This window comes from Peromyscus eremicus, chromosome 11 (genome assembly GCF_949786415.1).
Source record: "Peromyscus eremicus chromosome 11, PerEre_H2_v1, whole genome shotgun sequence".
Taxonomy (NCBI): Eukaryota; Metazoa; Chordata; class Mammalia; order Rodentia; family Cricetidae; genus Peromyscus; species Peromyscus eremicus.
In genome coordinates, this window is record NC_081427.1 from 27,928,782 (window position 1) to 27,949,623 (window position 20,842).

At 39.4% G+C, this 20,842-nt stretch overlaps 1 protein-coding gene across 1 annotated transcript in view; it reads left to right on the forward strand.

Moving 5' to 3' along the window:
• The window catches only part of Spef2 (sperm flagellar 2), a 166,246-nt gene extending 145,900 nt beyond the window's left edge, over positions 1 to 20,346 (forward strand). The window contains exons 33-37 of the mRNA XM_059276634.1: positions 2,973 to 3,065; positions 5,979 to 6,158; positions 13,802 to 14,038; positions 14,185 to 14,307; positions 20,208 to 20,346. Coding sequence (XP_059132617.1) covers positions 2,973 to 3,065; positions 5,979 to 6,158; positions 13,802 to 14,038; positions 14,185 to 14,307; positions 20,208 to 20,297 — 723 coding nt within the window. The 3' untranslated portion in view covers positions 20,298 to 20,346. The remainder of the gene's footprint in view (positions 1 to 2,972; positions 3,066 to 5,978; positions 6,159 to 13,801; positions 14,039 to 14,184; positions 14,308 to 20,207) is intronic.
• Positions 20,347 to 20,842: the final 496 nt, after the last annotated feature.

Sequence of the window (20,842 nt, forward strand, 5' to 3'; positions counted from 1 at the left end):
AGGTCAGATATATGAACATTTAATCCATCTTTTTAAAATTTGAATGTTGTGATTGGTGATGGAATGCTATAAATGACAGGGGTGCCTGAACTACTTGTTTTGTCTCTATTAACTGAATGTAACTTGTCCATTATTCCATATCATTAGAGACAACAAAGGAAGGAGTCGCTTATAAGGCCTTAACTTTGAAGCAGGGTGCTGATCTGTAGAGAATTTTCTCCCGTGTGTGTGTGTGTGTGTGTGTGTGTGTGTGTGTGTGTGTGTGTGTGTGTGATTTCACAGAAAGCTTACAGAGCTTCCAGTCTTGTCTTGTTTAGAAATAATAGGTGGCATCCTTTTCATTAGGTAGCCTAGAGGTTCCTGTGCTCACACACTGAGCCAAATGAAGAAACACTTGAATCCTAATGAGTTTCTTTAAGGCTGATCAAGATGCTAGCTTGGCTAATTGAGCTCTGATGTATGTACCTCTCAAACAGCAAATTAGGAAGGTCGCCCCGTTTGTTATGATGATTTTATTTGAAAATGAAAGCAGCAGAGTGAAACTTACACTGTATCCAGATAGCTTAAGATTTTTAAGAAGTGGACCTTTGTGCAAACCTTAGTTGTTGGTTGACACAGGCTATCAAATTGAGCATCATCCTTTTACAAACAAGAGAACAAAGGCTGCTGGCAACCTTTCCCAAAACGCTGATCCAAAACTAGAACCATCCTTCACCAAAAGTGTGAGTTTTTTGCAGGATGTTAGACGATGCATCTAGGAGAACTCATGTACTTATGTGATCACGGTCTGTGTTTGGGGAATTGTTGACTGTCTCCCTTTACTTCCCACTCCCAGATCTCCCAGGACACTGAATGTGCACTTGACTTTACTGCATGCCTCTCTCAGATTTCAAACACTCAATGGCTCTCACACACACACACAAAAAATATGGTGTTTCATGGGGGAAAAAGTCAAAACCATTTCTAGAGGAAAATTGTATGTGAACTATTGAATATGTCACATTAGACCAGTAAAATAACATAACTGTGGCGCTGAAATCAACTTTTCTGGGAAGGAAGAGCTGTCTGCTCTGCTCTCTGTTTGCCAGCCCCCCCCTCCTTTCCCAGTTCACCACAGCAGCCATTAAGACATGTGCTGATTTCTGAAACTTCTAAAATGGAAGTTGTTTGGACAATGTCCTGTGGTTGGGTAATGGGCGTCAAGTCTTGTTTGCCTTCTGCTTCTGGTCCTGTTGTCGCTGTCACAAACGGTCCTATGTAGAGGAATACTCAGACTGTGGAATTGTATAATTTAGAGATGGACAACATGTAGAATCATATACTGTTGAGGCATCAACTTGTCTTTTACTGATGAGAACATATAGTTACCGCGAGCTCAATCATTCAGGTGTTCTAGGACCAACATAAACACAGAACAACTTCTCTAAGGAAACACAAATAGTCTAAATTCTTTGGTCAAGTGTTAGTATAAGAGTGCCAAGAACTTTTTCATATTTTAAAGAGAAATAACCTATTAATCCAGTAAGACAATACACAGTTAACTGGATGTTGCTTTGCAATTTAAGCGCATTACTACATAGATCCAAACTTAAAATTTCACATCACTAAAATTTTTGAGACTTTGGAGTTATTTTGTATAATTTTTGTTGCTGTGTCTTCAAGTTCATTGATGTTTCCTCTACAGAGTAGCTTCCTAATGACATTATCAAGTATATTTTCCCATCAGATACGGTATTGTTTTTTAATTTGTTAGTTGTAAAAGTGTCTCCTTTCCAACATAGAAAGGAAATCCATGCTTCACTTCTACAGGAAACCCAGGGATACCATTAATGATTACAGAAAGTGCTATCAGTTCTTGGAAGGAAGAAAAGAAGGCATGGAGCGTAGACAATGTAGTAACTCTTGGTAGTAGATAGTATTAAGGACTGCTTATCACTCTGGAAGACAACCTAGGTACAAGTTGTGTGTGTGTGTATGTGTGTGTGTGTGTGTGTGTGTGTGTGTGTGTGTGTGTGTGTGTGAAGAGCTTACCAGATATAAAATTCTAGTTTCTTAATATATAATCTTTTAACTCAACACTTTTTGTGTGGTGTTAATTGGCAGACATGAATGACAACTCAAACAAAATGGAGGAAGTGCCAAAGTCGTGGTATAGTCAGGTCAAGTGGAGCTTAAAGGAGACAGAGATTAAAGGAGCCTCTCTGTGTGATCTAATACCTTCTAGAAAGAAGTATTGATTTTTATGAGTGAAAAGGAGTGCAGAAGTCACCTTCAACACAAAGGATAATGTGATCTAAAGACTAGGATCAGACGCTGGATCTGAGTAGAGACTGGTGTAACAGCATTGAAGGTCTGAGTAATTCAATAGGGTCACATAAAAAAAAGTAACAGAGACTAGAAATGAAAACAAAGAACTGAGTGGCTGATGCATGGCAGAGGTCATATGGCTGTAAAGCAGGGTAGTAGCAGTGGAAATGGAAAGAAGGAAAAGATGGCGGAGGCATTCTCCAATGGGAATAGGAAGACACTTTGAAGATATGACCAGGATATGGGGAATGAGGGCTGCGCTTATCAACACACAGACCCCCTGCAAAGTGTAGCCAGTAAGAGCTTAAGCTGCGGTAGTAACTTCCCAGGGATTTTCACACTCCAAACACTAAAACATAACTAGAATCCCTACTATGTTGACTTTTATTTGTGTAATATATGTTGGTATGATAGCACTAACAGATACTTTATCAAATATAAAAATAAAAATGGCAAAAGAATGAGATTAAAAATAATGCAAATGCAAATCTATTATTTTCTCCAGACCCTTTGTGTCTTCTTTACCCTGTATTTTGGAGATCACTGGATGGAGAGTAGAACAGTATTCTTTAGATCTTTGACTTTAAGAGGAGATGTTACATCTTTGCACAGTATATTAAGGATTTTCATTATATGTAAATATATTTTTGTTTGTTTGTTTGTAGGCGGGTCTGTGGTTTACAGGAGATGAAGATGCAAAAGTTCCAGATAATCCCCTTGATCCCTTGCCATTCAATAGGCAGGAACATCTTATAGAGGTAATTAGTAAGACTCTTTTTATTGTTATTATTGATTTTTTTGAGATGATTATTATTCTGTAACTCAGAATGTGCAGCAAGCCTAGCCCAGCATCAACTTTCCAAATACTGGGCTTAGAGCCAGAAACCCACCATACACATGTTACTTGGATAATTTTTTTATGTAGTATGTGGCAATGGTTATTTTCTTCCATTCTTCCCCTTAAGGAATTTTCCCTGATTCTGCACTTACTTTAGATCATTTGTTGTTTCTCCAAAGTCCAAGCTTTAATACTCATTCAGAGAATTGTTCCTTGTAGATAAATTCTAGGAAGAAGAGACAGAGACCAAAATCTTCTGTTACCTATATGACTATCAGAAACTTTCCATGGACTCACTTGGGTTGTGTTTTGTTTTCCCATCTATCTAATAAGTAATTTTCCCAATTCTGAAACTCATAAGCATTCTTCCAATTCTAAAATTGAGGGACAAGATTCTATCATTTTGCAAGTATTTGCCTTACCCATATCGTTTGATTTTGTTTAAAAAAATAAGATTTACATATAATATTACCTTTGTCCATAAGTAGCTTGCTGTGCTCAGTATGACATCAATAACAGCAGTATAATCTACTGCTCCCCCTGAGGCCACAATAGATGTAAAACCTTAAAATCTGAGGTCACTCTGACTTCTATATAAAAAACTGAGTGTTTTTTATATATATGCATAGTCACATTCAGTGATATAATAGAATATCTGAATTGTAGATTTAGACATCACAGCAAATTCTGTATAATATATTGGTGGTTCAGATTTTAGTCAGTCATAAGCTCAAAATTGCAGTACAAAATTGGATATAACTCCTTTATAACATTTAAGTAAGCAATTCCCTTCAATTGAACTCAATTTTTAAAATATTTTTCCTTTACTTTTGATATCATTTTTCAATGAGATCATTTTACATCATTTTCCCCTTCCCTTTTCTCCCTCCAGACTCTCCCATACACCCATCCTTGATCTCTTTCAAATTTATAGCCTCTTGTTTTCATTAATTGCTATACATATATGTAAATACATATATATTCCTAAATATAACCTGCTCAGTCTGCACAATATTATTTGTACATATTTTTTCAGGGCTGAGCATTTGGTTTTGGATAACCAATTGGTGTGTTTTTTCCTGGGGTAGGCGATTTCTCCCACTCTCAGCATTCCTTAGTTAACTTTGTGTGGAGTTAAAACCTCATGATTATTTCCCCTAAGCATTTCTGCTATGTGCTAGCAGGAGAGAAGTTGAAGGAGAAGCCCTGTAATTATCAACAAGGTCCAAGATATGTGGTTGGCATGCAAGATTAATAGTTGTGTGTTGATGTTTTTAATGTGAAACAGGAGGATTAAGATAAATTATCCCATGAATCATTTCTTTCTTTGGGACAAAGGTATCACTGTGTAGCCCTGCCTGGCCTGGAACTTGCTACATAAATGGTGGTGACCGTGAACTCACAAACATCTGCCTGACTCTTCATCCTGAGTGCTAGGATTTAAAGCACGTGTCACCACACTTGTTCCTCATATAAAGCCCTTGGAAGATGGTTTCCACGTGACTTTATGAACACATCTTCCAGTAATATGAACAGATTCCTCAGTACTTGGGAAGAATGCTGTGATCATCAGGTCACATGAAAACTATTTTTTGTGAAAGCTAAAAGTGTTTAGAAATGTCAATCCCGGACAGTGTTTGTAGCTTTTTATTCAGCAGTGGAACTTAGAAACATAGAACATGTACCTATGACTTTAGGTACATAGAAAGGTGTGGCTCTAACATTCTGGTAGGAAATTTATGGAGCAAAAGAGACAGACTGGAATCTGAGAAAAAGATGTTCACATGGGTAAAGATGGCTGACAATGTCAGTGAGTGAACATATGGACACATGCCGTGTAGTGTCCACAGGACAGAAAAGATTATCTGAGTACTGCTTACGCACACACACACACACACACACACACACACACCCCCTCAGGGATTCTCAGCACCACTTTTTAACATCTCAGTGTTGGTAAAATGTAACTGAACACTACACACTGCTCCTGAACTGTGAGGTCCCCACAATATTACTTAGATGTTCTGTACTATGGGCTTTTTGTTTGTTTGTTTTTAAGTCACTTTTTATTCTTTAATAATTTTATATATATATATATATATATATATATATATCTGTAATAGTCTTTTCAGCCCTTATCACCCTGTTCCCTCTTCCTCTCTTCTCCCTACTGAAATCCTTTTTCCTCCCAACAAGTCACCATCTGACCTCCCATTTTTATGTCTTTTTCAAATGTATGACCCACTGGATTTAAATAGGGCCATCTACATGAGCACGGGTGGGGGAATATTCACTGGAGCATGAGCAATTTAAATAATTATACCACTGAAGAAGCATCCCACTTCCTCTGTCGCCACCAACTGATTAACCATCAATAAGTCCTTAAGAGAGGGGTAGGAACTCAGGAGACCTTTACTCCTCCCTTCTACAGTGAAATGTTGACAGGCCCAATTTTGTGCAGGTAACCACAGATACAGCGAGTTAGGAGTGCATCAATGTCTTGTCCATCAAACACTGTTCCATAGCAAAATTAACTCCTCATAAGCTGGTCCCTTACTACTTGTTTTTAAAGACTTAAAAAGTCCAGGCCTAGCGCATTAAGGTACTCAGCAAGCACTTGTTAAATGGCTAAAGCAATGAATCTGTGTTATTTTGTGTCACATAGCAATTGCCACAGTTAGTGGGTGGCCTGATGTAATGCCCACTTGCTGTCTCACGCTTCAGTAAATGTAAGGATGGCTTACCCGGATTATCTGCTCCTCATTGCCCCGTCTGCTTCTTCACCATACCGTGAACCTATTTTATGTTTAGTTAAAGACTGTGCATGTGACAGTTCTTCTTTAGGCTCTTCGCTGACAGTGAGAAGGATCCACCCCTGCTTGACTACACTCAGATGTTGCTGTATTTCGCATGCCACCCGGACCCTATGGAAGGTGTCTACAGGGCCCTCAGTGTGGCTGTGGGAACTCACATCTTCCGGCAGATCGAAACTCCTATGCTGACTGCAGAAAAGGTAACTACATGGCACAAATGCAACAACTCTGGGGTCTGGATGGAAGTGAGGACACCAGAACAATCAAAACTCATGATGGTAGGGACTCGCTTCTTTCTTTTTTTTCACCATGTTTTGCCAGGTCTTCAGCACAATGCTTTACATGTACCAGGTCTTCCAGTAAACCTGCCTCAATCGTATTAAAGTCAGGGACTCAAATTCTTCCAAACACGTTTGTAGTAAAAATTAACATCTGTTCAAAGTTTCTTGGTGGGGTTGAAGTTTGCTCCCAAAGGAGCAGACTAGACTGTGTTTTGAAAGAAGTTTCAATCATGATAAACAAAAAGGAAATAGATTATTAATCTGATCCAAGTGTTTTAGAGTACATGAAAAATGGATCTGAAGCAAACCCTGACCTTGGACACTGCCCTCAAGAATACGACCTTTGACACCATTTTAGCCTCAAAACCACAGACGTTTGCCACATTTCCCTCAAAGGGCACAGAGACTTTCTAGCTAATTTGGAAGCCACCCATTCTCCTGTTATTTCTTGCCATTTTCAGATCGAAAGACCTCCCATCAGATACAAACTAACATGCTTCTCTGGTGCCCACTTACATTTCTTTCTGGCTTTTGATTGCCCATCTGTTCTCCCAGGAGCAGAATCCTGATGGTGTTTCTTTCTGTGCTCTTTGTGGTCTCAGTGGCAAGGGGGCTGTTGTCCAGATCCCTCAGGGTCCCGGCCATGCTTATTTCCTGTTCACATATATTTGTCAATAGTAGAGATGATCAGGAAGAACTGGGGAAGTCTCTTGACAGCATTAACTTACAGGAAGAAATAGGCTCTGTTACATTTGAAACTGCAGTTTGACAATAAGAAGCAGGCCAGGGTGAGGATGACTGGTACCCAATAAGCTAAAAAGGGGGTCTTCAAATACATATGCTGCAGCTAATGATTCAACACCTACACAGTAGTAAATACACAAGCAAGGAATATTGGTCTTTTCCAGAGTAGAAAACTTTAGAATTTTCCTGCATTAGTAACTTAGGTATGGGCATCTGTCCTGAGAATGGCATTTGTCACTTTCACAATGATGTCTCTATATCTCTGTATAGATTGTGCTTCCTTTGAACTAATACTGGATTTATGACTAAAGCCTGAATTGCAGCCTGCTCTGAGATCTCAGTGAAATGGCTGTACCAGGGACAGAGAATTTCCCTGATCTCAGATGGTGGCTGCCCTTCTCTGTCCCACCTGTTCCCTCTGATATCCATCTTGCTCACATGGTAAGGTGAAAATTTCTTTGAAGTCATCTTCCACTTGGGCTCATAAGACTGTATGGGGGGATGTTGGTGGGCAGCAGGCACTTGTCTTACTCTGCCTCCTCAAACTTAGGGCAAGATCTAGAAATGTGTTTTCTTTCCTGAATGTATTCCATCTAATTGCTTAATCCATACCCTAAGAAATGAAGTAATGATGTATCAAACAGGGAGATAACTCAAACTAAAGAATATATAAACATATATTTTTAAAAGCCTAGAAAGATATATACATATATATGTTAATTGAAAGTGCATTTTTTTTTGTTTTTTGTTTTTTCGAGACAGGGTTTCTCTGTGTAGCTTTGCGCCTTTCCTGGGACTCTCTTGGTAGCCCAGGCTGGCCTCGAACTCACAGAGATCCGCCTGGCTCTGCCTCCTGAGTGCTGGGATTAAAGGCGTGCGCCACCACCGCCCGGCGAAAGTGCATTTTTAATACAATATATTCTGATATGGTTTTCCCTTTCTTAACTCCTCTGAGATCCTCCCTACTACCTTATCTACCCAAATCCACACCCTCTCTTTTTCTCTCATTAGGATACAATCAGTCCAAATAAATAATAATAATAAAATATAAAAAACAAACAAACCAGAATAGGAGAAAACAAAAAAGCAAACTGAAGAAAAAGAACCAAAGAAAAAGTTCAAGAAACATATATAGATGCAGAGATACACAGAAATCACATAAAAACACAAAACTAGAAACCAAAATATATATGCAAAGGACCTGTAAAGTTTAAAAGTAAAAAAAGCCATGACAAAGCGTTGTGAGACTAAAAATACCATTAGGTATGTTTTGTGTTGGCCATCTACTGCTGGGCATGGGGCATCTGAGCTTAAATATGTTTTTTATATACAGAGAGACTCCTTTGGAGAAAATTAATTTTTCACTTGTGAGCAGTCATTAATTGGAGATATCTTCTGGGTTAGGGATAGGGGCTTGTGTTCACCACCATTCTCAGCTCTGCGACCCCATAGGACCCAGACCTGTGCAGGCTAAAGAGTAGATTAATGTAGGACCTCAGTCTCAAGAGGCAATTGTGCCTCTTGCCTTTGGTCTTGTCATTCCCTCTTCTGGGTATCTTTTAAATCATACCTCAGAGGGTTCTGAAGCCCACATAGGATACAGAAGTATCATTGTTTCCATAAACATTTAGTGAGCAGTTGTATTTCCTGGGGGCCACAGTGCCTGGGTTATACCAGTGAATAAAAAGCATCCCAGAAGGATGGTGATAGGCAATGATTAAATAAGCAAAATACAGACATGTCAGATGGTGGTTTTAAACAAAAAGACTAACAAATAAAAACATGGGAGTATATGTGGGTGGGGGAATACAAGACTTTGGATAGATATGTTCTCCTTTGTGAAGTGTCTTACAAACAGGCTGAGTGTCTTTGTTAGGATTCCTCACTGTAATAAAAGCAAAAAACAAACAAACAAAAAACACCAAGAGCACCTTAGGGAAGAAATGGTTCATTTCAGCTCACAGCTCTTGGTTCATAGTCCATCACTGAGGGAAGTCAGGACAGGAACTCAAGGCAGGAACCAAAGCAGCAGCAATGGAGGAATGCTGCTCACTGGCTTGCTCCTCCTAGCTTTCTCAGTTTGCTTTCTTGTGCACCCTGGGAACTCCTGCCCTGGAATAGCATCACTGCAGTGGGATGGGCCCTCCCACATCAATCAACAATAAAAATAAAAAATTCCCTACAGACTTGTGTTCAGGCAATCTTAGGGAGGGATTTCCTTAACTGAGTTTCCCTCTTTCTAGATATATCTACATTTGTGTCAAGTTGACAAAAACCAAGGAAGACACCTGGAGGGGTGGGAGAAGAGAGCCTGACAAGGCTCTGAGATGGGGGCAGGTTTCAAAAAAAAAAAACCATACCAGCAGTGATATATGGATATATGATATATGTTGGAATATCTTTGGGTACAGCAGACATTCAGCAAGTTATCTGGGTTTCCACAATAAAGAACCAAGCAGGGACACACGGTCAAAGAGTCGATAGTAATTACAGAAGATTATAGAAAATTGAAGCTCATCAGTTCATTGTACAAGGGATTGGTCTTTTACTTTACATTGGGCTTTGTAGACCATTGTGTATCATGGGCTTTCCTGTATATGCTCCTGTTACGTGGTGCCATGGTCACTGTTCTATTGCTATGAAAAGACACCATGACCAAGGCAAATTTTATGAAAGAAAACATTGAATTGGGGGGTTGCTTACAGTTTCAGAGATTTGGTTCTTTATCAGCAAGGCAACAAGCATGATGGCATGCGGGCAGGCGTGGTGCTGGAGGTGCAACTGAGAGTTCTACATCTGGAATTGCAGGCAGCAGGAAAAGAAATGGCTCTGGGCCTGGTTTGTTCTTCTGAAACTTCAAGCCCACCCCTCAGCAGCACACATCCTCCAACAAAGCCACACCTCCTAATCCTTCTCCAGTAGTACCTCTCCCTGATGATCATGTATTCAAATAGATGAGCCTATGGGGGCCACTCTTATTCAAAACACCACACATGAAGTTTATTAGGAGTCACTAATTACCTTTAGACACTCTGAGGAGGCACCTATGAACCTGGGCCAGCAGCTCCAGACAGTTCCAGCTGACTTTGACAGGAGCGTTTCTAGCCTTTCTCTCTGCCACAAGGTTCTCATAAGGTGATTTATTAGCCTTCGTCTTCCCTACTTTCCTGGCTTTGCACAACTTGACAGTAAGGGCTGTAGGGAAAGCCTAGCTCAGCACTGCCCTTTGAAAGATGAAATCATTGGAAGAGCACAGTTACCTGACTTGGATCATCTCACAATCCCTCTGGCTGCTCTTCTGAGCACAGACTAAACCAAGGGGTAAAGGAGGGAAGTAAGGAGATGCAATAATTCATGCAGGGCTTTGTCTATCCATTGACTCCTGGGTCCACATTATCCCCATCAGCGATCTAGTCAAGTCTGTCTTACGTCCTCCAAAGTAGCTGCATATAGCAAATGCTCAGTATGTGTGAGTAGAGCCAGAAAACAGGAGAGATGGTGGTGTCTCAGAATGTCTAAGAAATGGAGTCTCAGCTACAGGAGCAAGGAGGCAAGGAGAGGGACAAATCATTCTGCCCAGAGTAAGAAAGACCAAAAAGTGAGAGGCTGTGCCAAAGCTATTACTGTAGCAGCATGTGACTGCTGTGGTGGGTGGCACCAAGTCACATGGAATCGGTGGCCCTCATCCCTGATGTCCCTGACTCATTCACTACCTCATGTTAGCGTTCCTACCCAGGAAGGTAGCTCTGTCTGAGAGCAGCTCTTCAGAGCTCTCTCAAAGCACAAGGACATTGTTTAGAAAGTAAACTATTATGCAACAGAAACCAAAGACAGCTGTGGAGGTTGGGACGTGTCTCTCTTGAGCCTTCAGGGACTGTTCCAGACGTGGAATGAACTCTGAGCACTTCCGGAATACAAGAATTGCCCACCTCACTCACTCCCACTCACTCCTGAATAGCGTTTTATCCCCAGTAATGCCCGCCCATTCCTGAGTCCTTTCCAACTGTGTTCTGGTTTCCTGGGCAACCTCATCCCAGGAGTCTGCAAAGATCTCACTCAGAAATAGCACCTCCAACCAACCTCTATGCACCCTCAAGGCATTTGATCAAATCTCTGCTTTTACTTTCTGCCTATACTATTATAACAATGGGAAATCCTGCCCCTTATTTTATACCTTCCTTCCGTATCTTTACTGCCATGCTGCTTTTATCCAACGTAGCCCAGACCTTTTATGGAAAGCCATGGCTTCTTAGGTAATTTTTTTAAAAGTTCATGAGCAAAGCATTTATCAAGAATGTACTAGTTTAGGTGAACTTAATCTTTAAGTAAATGAAATTTGGGGAAAATGGCTAATTCTAGAACCCCTGTGGTATGAGACTGTGGTGTTAGACTTAATAGATTGTTAGTTTGCTGCTCCCACACTGCTGAGGTCTCATTAAACCCCTCTTGGCAGCATGTTTAAGACCCTGGAGTTCAAAGCACGTATACTTCATTCACTCTTTCATTTGATGCTTTTGTTCTCAGAACCAAAATTATTTTCTGCGTTAGAGGATTAGGCCTGAGCTGAGTGAATAACAGAAATGTATGGTCAGAAAGTTGCACAGGCATCATTTCAGGGACACAGTTATTGAAAGGCTTTGAGGTCAGTCTCTGAGAGTCAGAGCAGCAGAACACAGTGCTCAAGGTGCTCCCACTCCTCTGTTTAAGTGGCATGGATCTCTCTGTTCTGATGCCATGGGTAAATATTCAAAAGCACTGGCTTTTCTTCTCACTGCCATCAACGGTTTCTCTTTCCAGCATCTGTTAGAGTGAACTCCTTTTCTTGCATATTCCTTTTATACTTATGCCTCTCAGAACACAGAGGCTGTCCTTCCATCCTTTCCTCTCTTACCTTTGGGCCACAATGTATATTCCAAGTTCAAAAGGGCAAAAACAACAAGAACTTTGTAAAAAGCCTCTGGCATTAGTAAGTGAAAGATTTTTTTCCCCTAAAATGTTGGATATATAAATTGTTACATTTTGGATCAAAAATTATTTATTCCATGATGTGTATGTATATCAGGTCTTTCAAAAGGAAGTGTGTCCCTAACTATATACATGGTGACAAGGAGGCCAGGTTTTCCTAACTTTGAAACTGCCTGCTTATTGAACAAACTAGTGATTCATTCACCCACAGGTTCTGTCTCTACACTGTGTCACAGGGCCTGTACTACATTTCACATAAACATCCATTCATTCTGCATCTATTCAACGTGAAATTTTCCATCCAGTCTATATTCATCTCACTCTGCCAAATGTTCTGCTGACCTAGAAACCTACCGATGAGTAACTGAAGAAGTAATTACCAAGGACCCAAAGTAAAGAGACTAACATCTGTTTCTGAATTTAACTACATAGCTTTTAATAATTGTGAGTGGAAAAAGAAATAAATATTTTAATAAGTGGAAATATATATTTAATCACCAAATATTCAACCGTGATTACCCCCTTTTCAAAATTCAATTAAATTCTCTATTTAGCAAAAGCTAGAAACTCCCAACAAAAGCAAGGTGGGTGACTTCCCCAATCTAAATCAATTGTATGTCATTTTTTTAACTCTGGCAATGGTACCTCCAAAACCTCTATGGGGACACATGACTTCCAAAGGCTTAATTTATTGCCCTCATTCTGCTGGGTATGGCATGTCACATTTATCTAGGAAGCACTTAACTAACAATTAATGAAGCAATTGAATTGAGTAGTTAAAGACATCTACACTCTCTTAAATTATCAGTTCCCCATCCCTAGTGGTAAAGGAAAATCAGAATCCATGTGTTCACAGATGTCTGGCCAACCAAAATTTATTTCTCTATGCTGAGTAAGTAAATATCGATTATTTTATCATTAGAAAATACACATGTGTGGCCCTATACATACAAATTTACTGCAGAAATTTTGAATAATAACTATTGTTGATACTTTAATATAATGTGTCCTTTATTTTATTGATAAGCGGTCATATAACAAAATGATTCTAGTATATCTATTACTATATTTTTTAGGATTTTTATGAATTTGCTCTGTGAGTGCATTCTTGTTAGGTTGGGTATCCTTCCAAACTGTAAGTTTTATAACAGAATTGTGTCCCGTCATAAAACTATGATTTGTATCACTATTCCCCCACTTTGGAGATTATAAATTATCTGTTTTATTATAAAAACTGAATTAACTTCTGTATTCAAAACTTTTTGTTCACAAATATTCAGGGTCATTCCTAATCTATACCTATGGAGTCAAGAGACACAATTACTTTTATGACTTTCCATATATAAGATGTTGTTTCAGAAGCAACATCATCTTATCTATATATGAAATGAGAGCATCTGAATTCAGATCTCTTGAGTAAATTTTGAAAAGCACCAATAATAATCCCAACCTGACTTGGGATGTGAACTTGCCATAACCTCAAGTGAAATCAGTTTCAACAGTAAACCTATCATCTATAGACATTGGGAACCAATTAAACTAATTTGTTTCTGTGTACCTTTATGAAGAATTTTATGTACCTGGTAGTGTAGTAAGCATGAGGATTGGTTGGGATGAATGGCACACATCACACACTGAGACCTCTGGATACTATAAACTAAACTGCTCTAGGATCTTGACACTGGTTTTGAATGTAGTCAGTGCATTTTCTTCTTCAGTTTGTTTAGTGGATTTGTGTGATAAGCACCGGCCTTCCTTTGCACAGGTCCTGTATGGTGAATGAGTTGGTGAAACATCTCTATTGCTGTAAGTACTTCAGTCTGGCTGAATGTTGTCATCATTTGATTTGACAGACCTCCATCTCCACTGTGAGTCCCAACGAAGAATTTCCCGAAGCCGAGGAAAATGTAACTAGAGAGGAGCGGGAACTCAAAGAGGAGAAAGATGAGAAGGAGGAAGAAATCCCGGAAAATGCAAACACTGAAAAGATTTCCCTGGAAACCCTGCTCAAAGTGTTTGGAGGAGGAAATGAAGTACTGGATGCTAACAGATTTGCCAGCTACCTAAAGATAGAGAATATTTATTCAGAGGTTGGTTAGACTGTTTACATGGAATTGCTTCAATAACATATTGTATTGTAGAGAGCTTATGGTGAATTACTTTATTATATGAATCCACTTTAAAATAACTTCAAGATTGCAAAGTAAATTAACTTCACTTTTGTTCTTCTTTAAAGAACTTCGTAAAGACTTTTCAGGACCTGGGTGCCAAGAACCTGGAGCCAATTGAAGTTAATATTCTCTTGAAACATCCTTATGTTCAGGACCTGATTGCAAATTATGTAGACTATAAAATTCCTGTGAGTATGAGTCAAAACTGTCCTAATCCAGGTGATTCCAACTAAGGGCATGCTGTGCATTCCTACTGTGAACTATTAAAGAAGGAGAACAAGCTGGACTTGCCCAAAGCAGTCAGCCTATAATGCTCAAGGGCAGCACACTAATGCACAGTTGAAATAATTCTCAGTATTATGGATTTACATCCTTAGTACATGGTGTTACCTTGGGTGTATAGCACAGGGTTGTTTGTAGGTCATAGTTAATGCCAAGTATATGGACTACTAGGGATATGAATTATTTTAGTCAAATAATGATGCTTGTCTACAATAGAAATGTGTAGAGCAGTGCAACCTTTAACACAGTTCCTTGTGTTGTGGCGACCGCCCCCCCAACCATAAAATCATTTTTCTTGCTATTTCATAACTGTAATTTTGCTTCTGTTATGAATTATAATGTAAATATCTGTGTTTTCTGGTGGTCTTTTGAGGGTTGCAATTCACAGATTGTAGAACCACTGGTGTAGAGACTAGGACTCCTCTTGCCAAAAAGGACTAACCAAGACTAGGTTATCCATTCAAGTGCTGGTATAATCACCATAATTTTCAAACCATGGCATATATTGTCAGTGTAGTAATATAAGTGTATTAGTTTGCTTTCTATTGCTGATAAGGCACCCTGACCAAAAGCAGCTTAGGGAGGAAAGGGTTTATTTGGTTTAGAGATTATAGTCCATCATCATCAGAGGAAGAAGCCATGGCAGGAACTCAAGGTAGAAACCTGGAGGCAGGAACTGAACAGAAGCAATAGAGGAATGCTTTTTACTGGTTTGTTCCTTGTGGTTCACTCAGCTTGCCTTTTTATACAACCCAGGACTACCTGCCCCAAGGTGGTACCTGGTTGTCCTGTCTATTAACTAGAGATAATGATTATTTCTGTGTAAAATGTTTTGGTAAAGATTACCTGGACCACACTAGTGGAAACCCATGAACTGTGGACTGGTGGCTGTGGAGCCCCCATGGGACTGAGACTAGGCCTTCTGGACACAGAAGACGGTTGTTTGGCTTGAACTGTTTGGGGGGCACCCAGGCAGGGGGGATCAGGATCTGTCTCTGATGCATGGGCAGGCTTCTGGGAATCCGGTGCCTGTGGTGTGACACCTTGCACAGCCTTGATGCCTTGGGAAGGGGCTTGGACCTGCCTAGGCTCAGTGAGCTGGGCTCTGCTGACTCCCCATGGGAGACCTCGATTTGGGGGATGTGAGGATGTGGGGTGGCTTGGGAAATAGGACTAGGGGGTGGGAAGAGGGAGGAGGGGGGATCTGTGGATAGCATGAGGAGTGAGTAGAAAATTTCTTAATAAAGAAAAATTTAAAAAAAGATTAGCTGGGATCATGCACAGAAAACATGTAATGGCTGCTATGAATTTTGTTCAATACTGAGCTCCTACCATTGGATTCAGCAGCAGAAGTTCCAGTTGGGGGCAGGGGAATGAGTAACAAACTTGACTGCTGCCCCGTGAAAATTCTACTTATGTTTACAATATAATTTTGACATGTAAGCATTGCAAAATAATGACGGAATGTAAACAAACTAAGTACGGAATTGTAGGTATTCAAACTGTAACTTTTGTGTATTAAAAGCATAGAAGGATTAAGCTACACAGAAAGTAGAGATAATTGGAGTTTGGGAAGCAAGAGGGAGAAAAATCTGAATATGTTTTCCTATTGAGATGGGGTGATGGGGGCATCCCAGGTAGAAGGCAGGCTTGGACCAAGATACAGAAGCAGGGCTGCATGGAGGAGCAGGATCCAACCTCTTGAAAGGCTCTCTGCAAAGGGTATAGGGTGATTCCCTTGATTTAGTAAGAGTAATTAAACTAAAAAAAATAAAAGCAAATTTCAAATATCATTTGATAAAACAATTGAGGAATCAATCGGCTTCTTAGCATAGGAGTATGTTATTATATTTTTTCATCTCTAAACATTTCCGTATCACATAACCATATTATGTTACTATTTTTTTAAAAATAGAGTGAGTTCAATAGCTGATCATTTAGACACCATCTCACCCTGAATGATCTGTTCCACATGAGGGGAGAGGCTTCATCTGATCTAGTAAAATAATTACTGAATCTCTTATAATCATGTATAATAGACTTCATTTTCTGTTACCCAGAATAAGTAAGAGCATAAAATGACAGCCCAATTATTTCCTCCCTTAATGGGAAGAAAACCACCTACAAAGTCTGAACAGCTTGACAGCCCTTTAAACTGGCCAGAGAAGATTCTGCTCAGGTTCCTGCCTGAAAGGAGAACCCTTGGGATGACCAGCTTTTAGAGTCAGCCTCTGATGAGCCACAAGGTTCCCAGGGACATCAAGAGGCTACAGAATTCGTCTAACTGATATATTGCTCTCATTTTGGAAAGCGTTTATTTCCTATAGAGTAGTGTCTAGTGATAGCAACACTATGAGATGTGTTTTGAACTGGAGGACAGAAGCTGGATGACTCCCAGATAGAGCAAGGATGCAGAGCAAGGATGATGTGTTGATGCAGGTCCTGACACCAAAGTATGACATTCACAGCTCCTCCTTCTGCAGGAGTGTAGCAGGATGTCAGAGATTCCAAGCCACCACCCACAGTATGCCAGGAGAGTTTTGACATCTTGATCACCAAAACTCCTTCTGGACATTCCCAACATCTTCTTATGCATTCACTTCACTCTCTTTCTGGGAACCCCTCCTCCCAACCATCCTGCAGTTCAACAGACTCCTAGTACCAATATCACTTAACGCGCTGGAAAGCTAGCTCGTTTCTCCATTAGCTAGCAAGCCATTAGTGAGTCAACTCAGTGGCAGAATGCTTCTTTGTAAGTCTGAGTCAGATCCTTAAACTCTTACTTTCCTTCTCCACTTCGCTGCAGTGGCTGATGTGGTAATCAAAAGACTGGGTGAGAATCTATGTGATTCTCACTGATAAGACTTTATCAGCAAGAGTTGAGCCAATGACCTGGAAAGCCTGAAATGGGTATTTGAGATCAAAGGGAGGTCTCTTTTCACTAAGGCATTCCATTCCTATTTTTGCTGATCAGAAAAAGAAGGAAGGGAAGGAAGGAGGGAAGGAGGGAGGGAGGGAGGAAAAAAGCAGAAAGAAATAAACATTGCAGACTTGGGGGGCTCTCACGCCTGTACTGTTATTTTTTGCTCCAGATATCCATGTACAAGTAAATAGATCGCATTTTTAAATGAACCTTAACCACAGTGATGTTATTTGAAGATCGTTCAAGATAAGTAGAGCAAAACCTAGAGTGTGGTTTTTCAAGGTTAAAAAGTTGTTTGCTGTTATAAACAGTGGGAAGACGGGGGCTGTTGCTCAACAGCTCTGTGTTTACAAGGTCTGTGTTTACAAGCCACAGCTTTCAAAAATATATATATTTTAAGAAATGGTTTATATGTAATGAGCAACACACCTTAGTTTTGCTTCTGTTTTAAGGTGGCCTGGCTCTGCACTTATGAGAGTGAATGATAGAATCTTGGAAATATGTGGTGCTGGGCATTTGTTCCACAAATGTGACATTGAGATAACTATCGTACCTTTCTCATGGGGCTTTTGTATGGATGAAATGAGCTGACATGCACAAAGTGCTGAGCTCAGTTCCTGGCAGATAAAAGTAGATACCACTACTGATACTGTTATGGGATATAGAAATATCAGTAACCAAGAAATCTTTCAATTGTAAGGAAACACGCAAAGTGATGGGTAGATGGACAAAGAGATAGATGCCTTTCATCTCTTTGGCTATAAACCACATTTTCCCATGGACAAGAGCCAAGGGAAGAGCTAACTGAAGTTCCAGGAAGGGTCAGTGGTGAATACAACTGGAAATTCCATATTTTGGTGCTGGATTTTACAGATTTGCAGTTTGTGTCATATGTTTAACTTCTACTCTTCCAGACCTTGTGCAAAGAAAGTATGTTCAAAAATATTCTTAAATTATTAAGAAAAATGTTTGGGGTAAATGTTACAAAATTAGCAAGAACATCATAACTACATTGCTGTGAAGCAATTTCTTATGACAAGTACACTGACAAATATAACTGGATAAATTCTTTTTCTCCAGCAATAACTTAACCAAAACTATTTCTTATAGTGAGCAAATGCCAAATAACTGAGTTTTTGGTGTAGAAATCTCCCAATCGAAGCACATCTCCAGTGGGAAATAGGAACAACTGTTCTACTGTTCAGATCAAAGTGTCACAAGAGAGTGTCCTACAAACAAATAAAAGCCCAATTTTGTAGCCAAGAGTTTTCCTGTGTCCTGCAACCAATTGGTCCCAAATAAACACACAGAGGCTTATATGAATTACAAACTGTTTGGACTATGGCTCAGGCTTATTGTTAACTAGCTCTTTTATCTTAAATTAACCCGTTTCTATTAATCTATGTATCTCCACATGTCTCATGGCTTTACCTATGTTCCGTTACATCTTGCTCCTTCCAGCCACCAGCAGCGTCTTCCCTGACTCTGCCTTTCTTCTCCCTGTATCTTTGTTTGGATTTCCTGCCTGGCTCTAACCCGTCTTGCCATAGGCCAAAGCAGCTTCTTTATTAACCAGTGGTAACAACACATATTCACCACATACAGAAAGAGCATCCCACAGCACAACTTCATGCAAATGTAATCATAACTGGAAAGTTGTTTTCAACCCACTCTGTCTCCCAGGCATCTGATTTGACATACTCTCCAATCTTACTTTTATCCTTATTAAAATATATGACACCTGCTTCCTTGCTTTGTTTTCAGAACACTAGTGCCCGGCATCTGCCACTATCAGTCCTCTCACCAGTCACTGTCACTGATGATTATGCCCCCCTGTTTCACCTCGAATTTAGCCAATGCTGGTTGTCGTGTATCTGGAGCACATCTCAGCATTTTGCCCATGCTGTGGAGTGTCAATCACAGAACTCCTGCCTTAGTTCCCAAATTAACTCAGGTCGGCCAACATTAATGCTTGCCCTGTAGAATGGTCCCAAGTGGGACCTAGAAATCAATAGGAGCCACTGTTCTTTTCCACTTAGCTTACTCAGGGGGTGACCTCTACCTTTAAGGGGATCAGTGTTTTGAAGGAACAGGGTCCCTCAAGGGAATTATTCAGTGTGCTTCCTGGCAGTGACTGACAGTATGACAGATATGGAAGTCAAGCTAGACAGTGAAGTAGCCCATGACTTCATGGGTAAGATGACCACAAGCTGAAAGTCGTGAAAATCAGCTCTGGGAAAAAAGTAACTTAGATTCTTAAAACACTTTCTTAAATTTTGAAAAAAAAAATTAAAAGTTAAAACTACCATCACTATGCAATTTTTGTGTTTTGTGCATACGATAGTATTCATTCTACATATATAAGCTTACATTTATTTTGAAAAAAATCTGTGTTTTAAGACATTAAATTTCTAGAACATTACTGATAGAAACAAATGAAGAAGTATGAAAATTCCAGAAAAAAATCCACTGCTCAAATTTTCTATATTTAAACTTCTGTGTAGATGTGATTGATTTGGCATTATAATTTTTCTTTAATAGACTGTGAATACTGTCTTACTCATTTATAGGAAAATAATCTTTTGGTTTACACACTATATGACATAGTTGAGTAATTGCTTTTATAAATGTTGCTTAACATGACAACTCCATTACAGGATTAGAAAGGAGAATTTTTGAAACCCTTAGATATCATTCCAGGGATACAGCTACATGGTTGGTTTCAGAATAGAATTCACACGAAATGAGGAACATTTTTCTCAAAGAAAACAAAAGAAAGGAGTAAATTAAAAGCAAATGTTTAATCATGCCACATACAAAATGTTCATCAGTCATACATTCATTATTTTCATTTGTAACTTTTCTTTGCTCTTTCTCTCTTAGGATATTAAAATGATTCTTCAAAGGAGTGAACATGCACAAGGCAGTGATGGAGAAAGGTCACCCTCAAGACTTACAGAGGAAAAGAAATGAAGGCTATGGTTTTTTTATAATGTAGAATAAAGCTTCATAATCAAATTGACTATGGTGTCTGTCATGTACATTATCATTATTACAGGTGAAGGTGTGACTCCTTCTCAGTTGAAAATGAAACTTTTTTAAATCAGAGAACATTTTAATCATACACCTTAAAAAGAGAAAAATATTAAAAACATAAAAATGAACTTTCAAGTAATTCTGGAAATAGAAATTACCAGAAACAGTATGTCCAAAGCCAATGTACTCATAAGCCATGAAGACTCCCTATGGGAAGTATTATATTAGGGGAATATATTGAAAATCCTTTCAAAACTCTGTATTAAAGCAGAGCTTTTCTTCCATTTTACAGTTCTTGCTTTATATACTGTAAGACTTGAATGTTTATCCTAGTAGCCACGAAGAAAGGTTCATCACTGAGCTGCTAGAACAGTCGCACTTTTAACTATTTCTACTTATTTCTAATAAAATAAAAAAATTTCCTTCATAGACAGTTGTTTACATGATTAACGAGAAATCAAATTCAATGACGTCATCTCAAG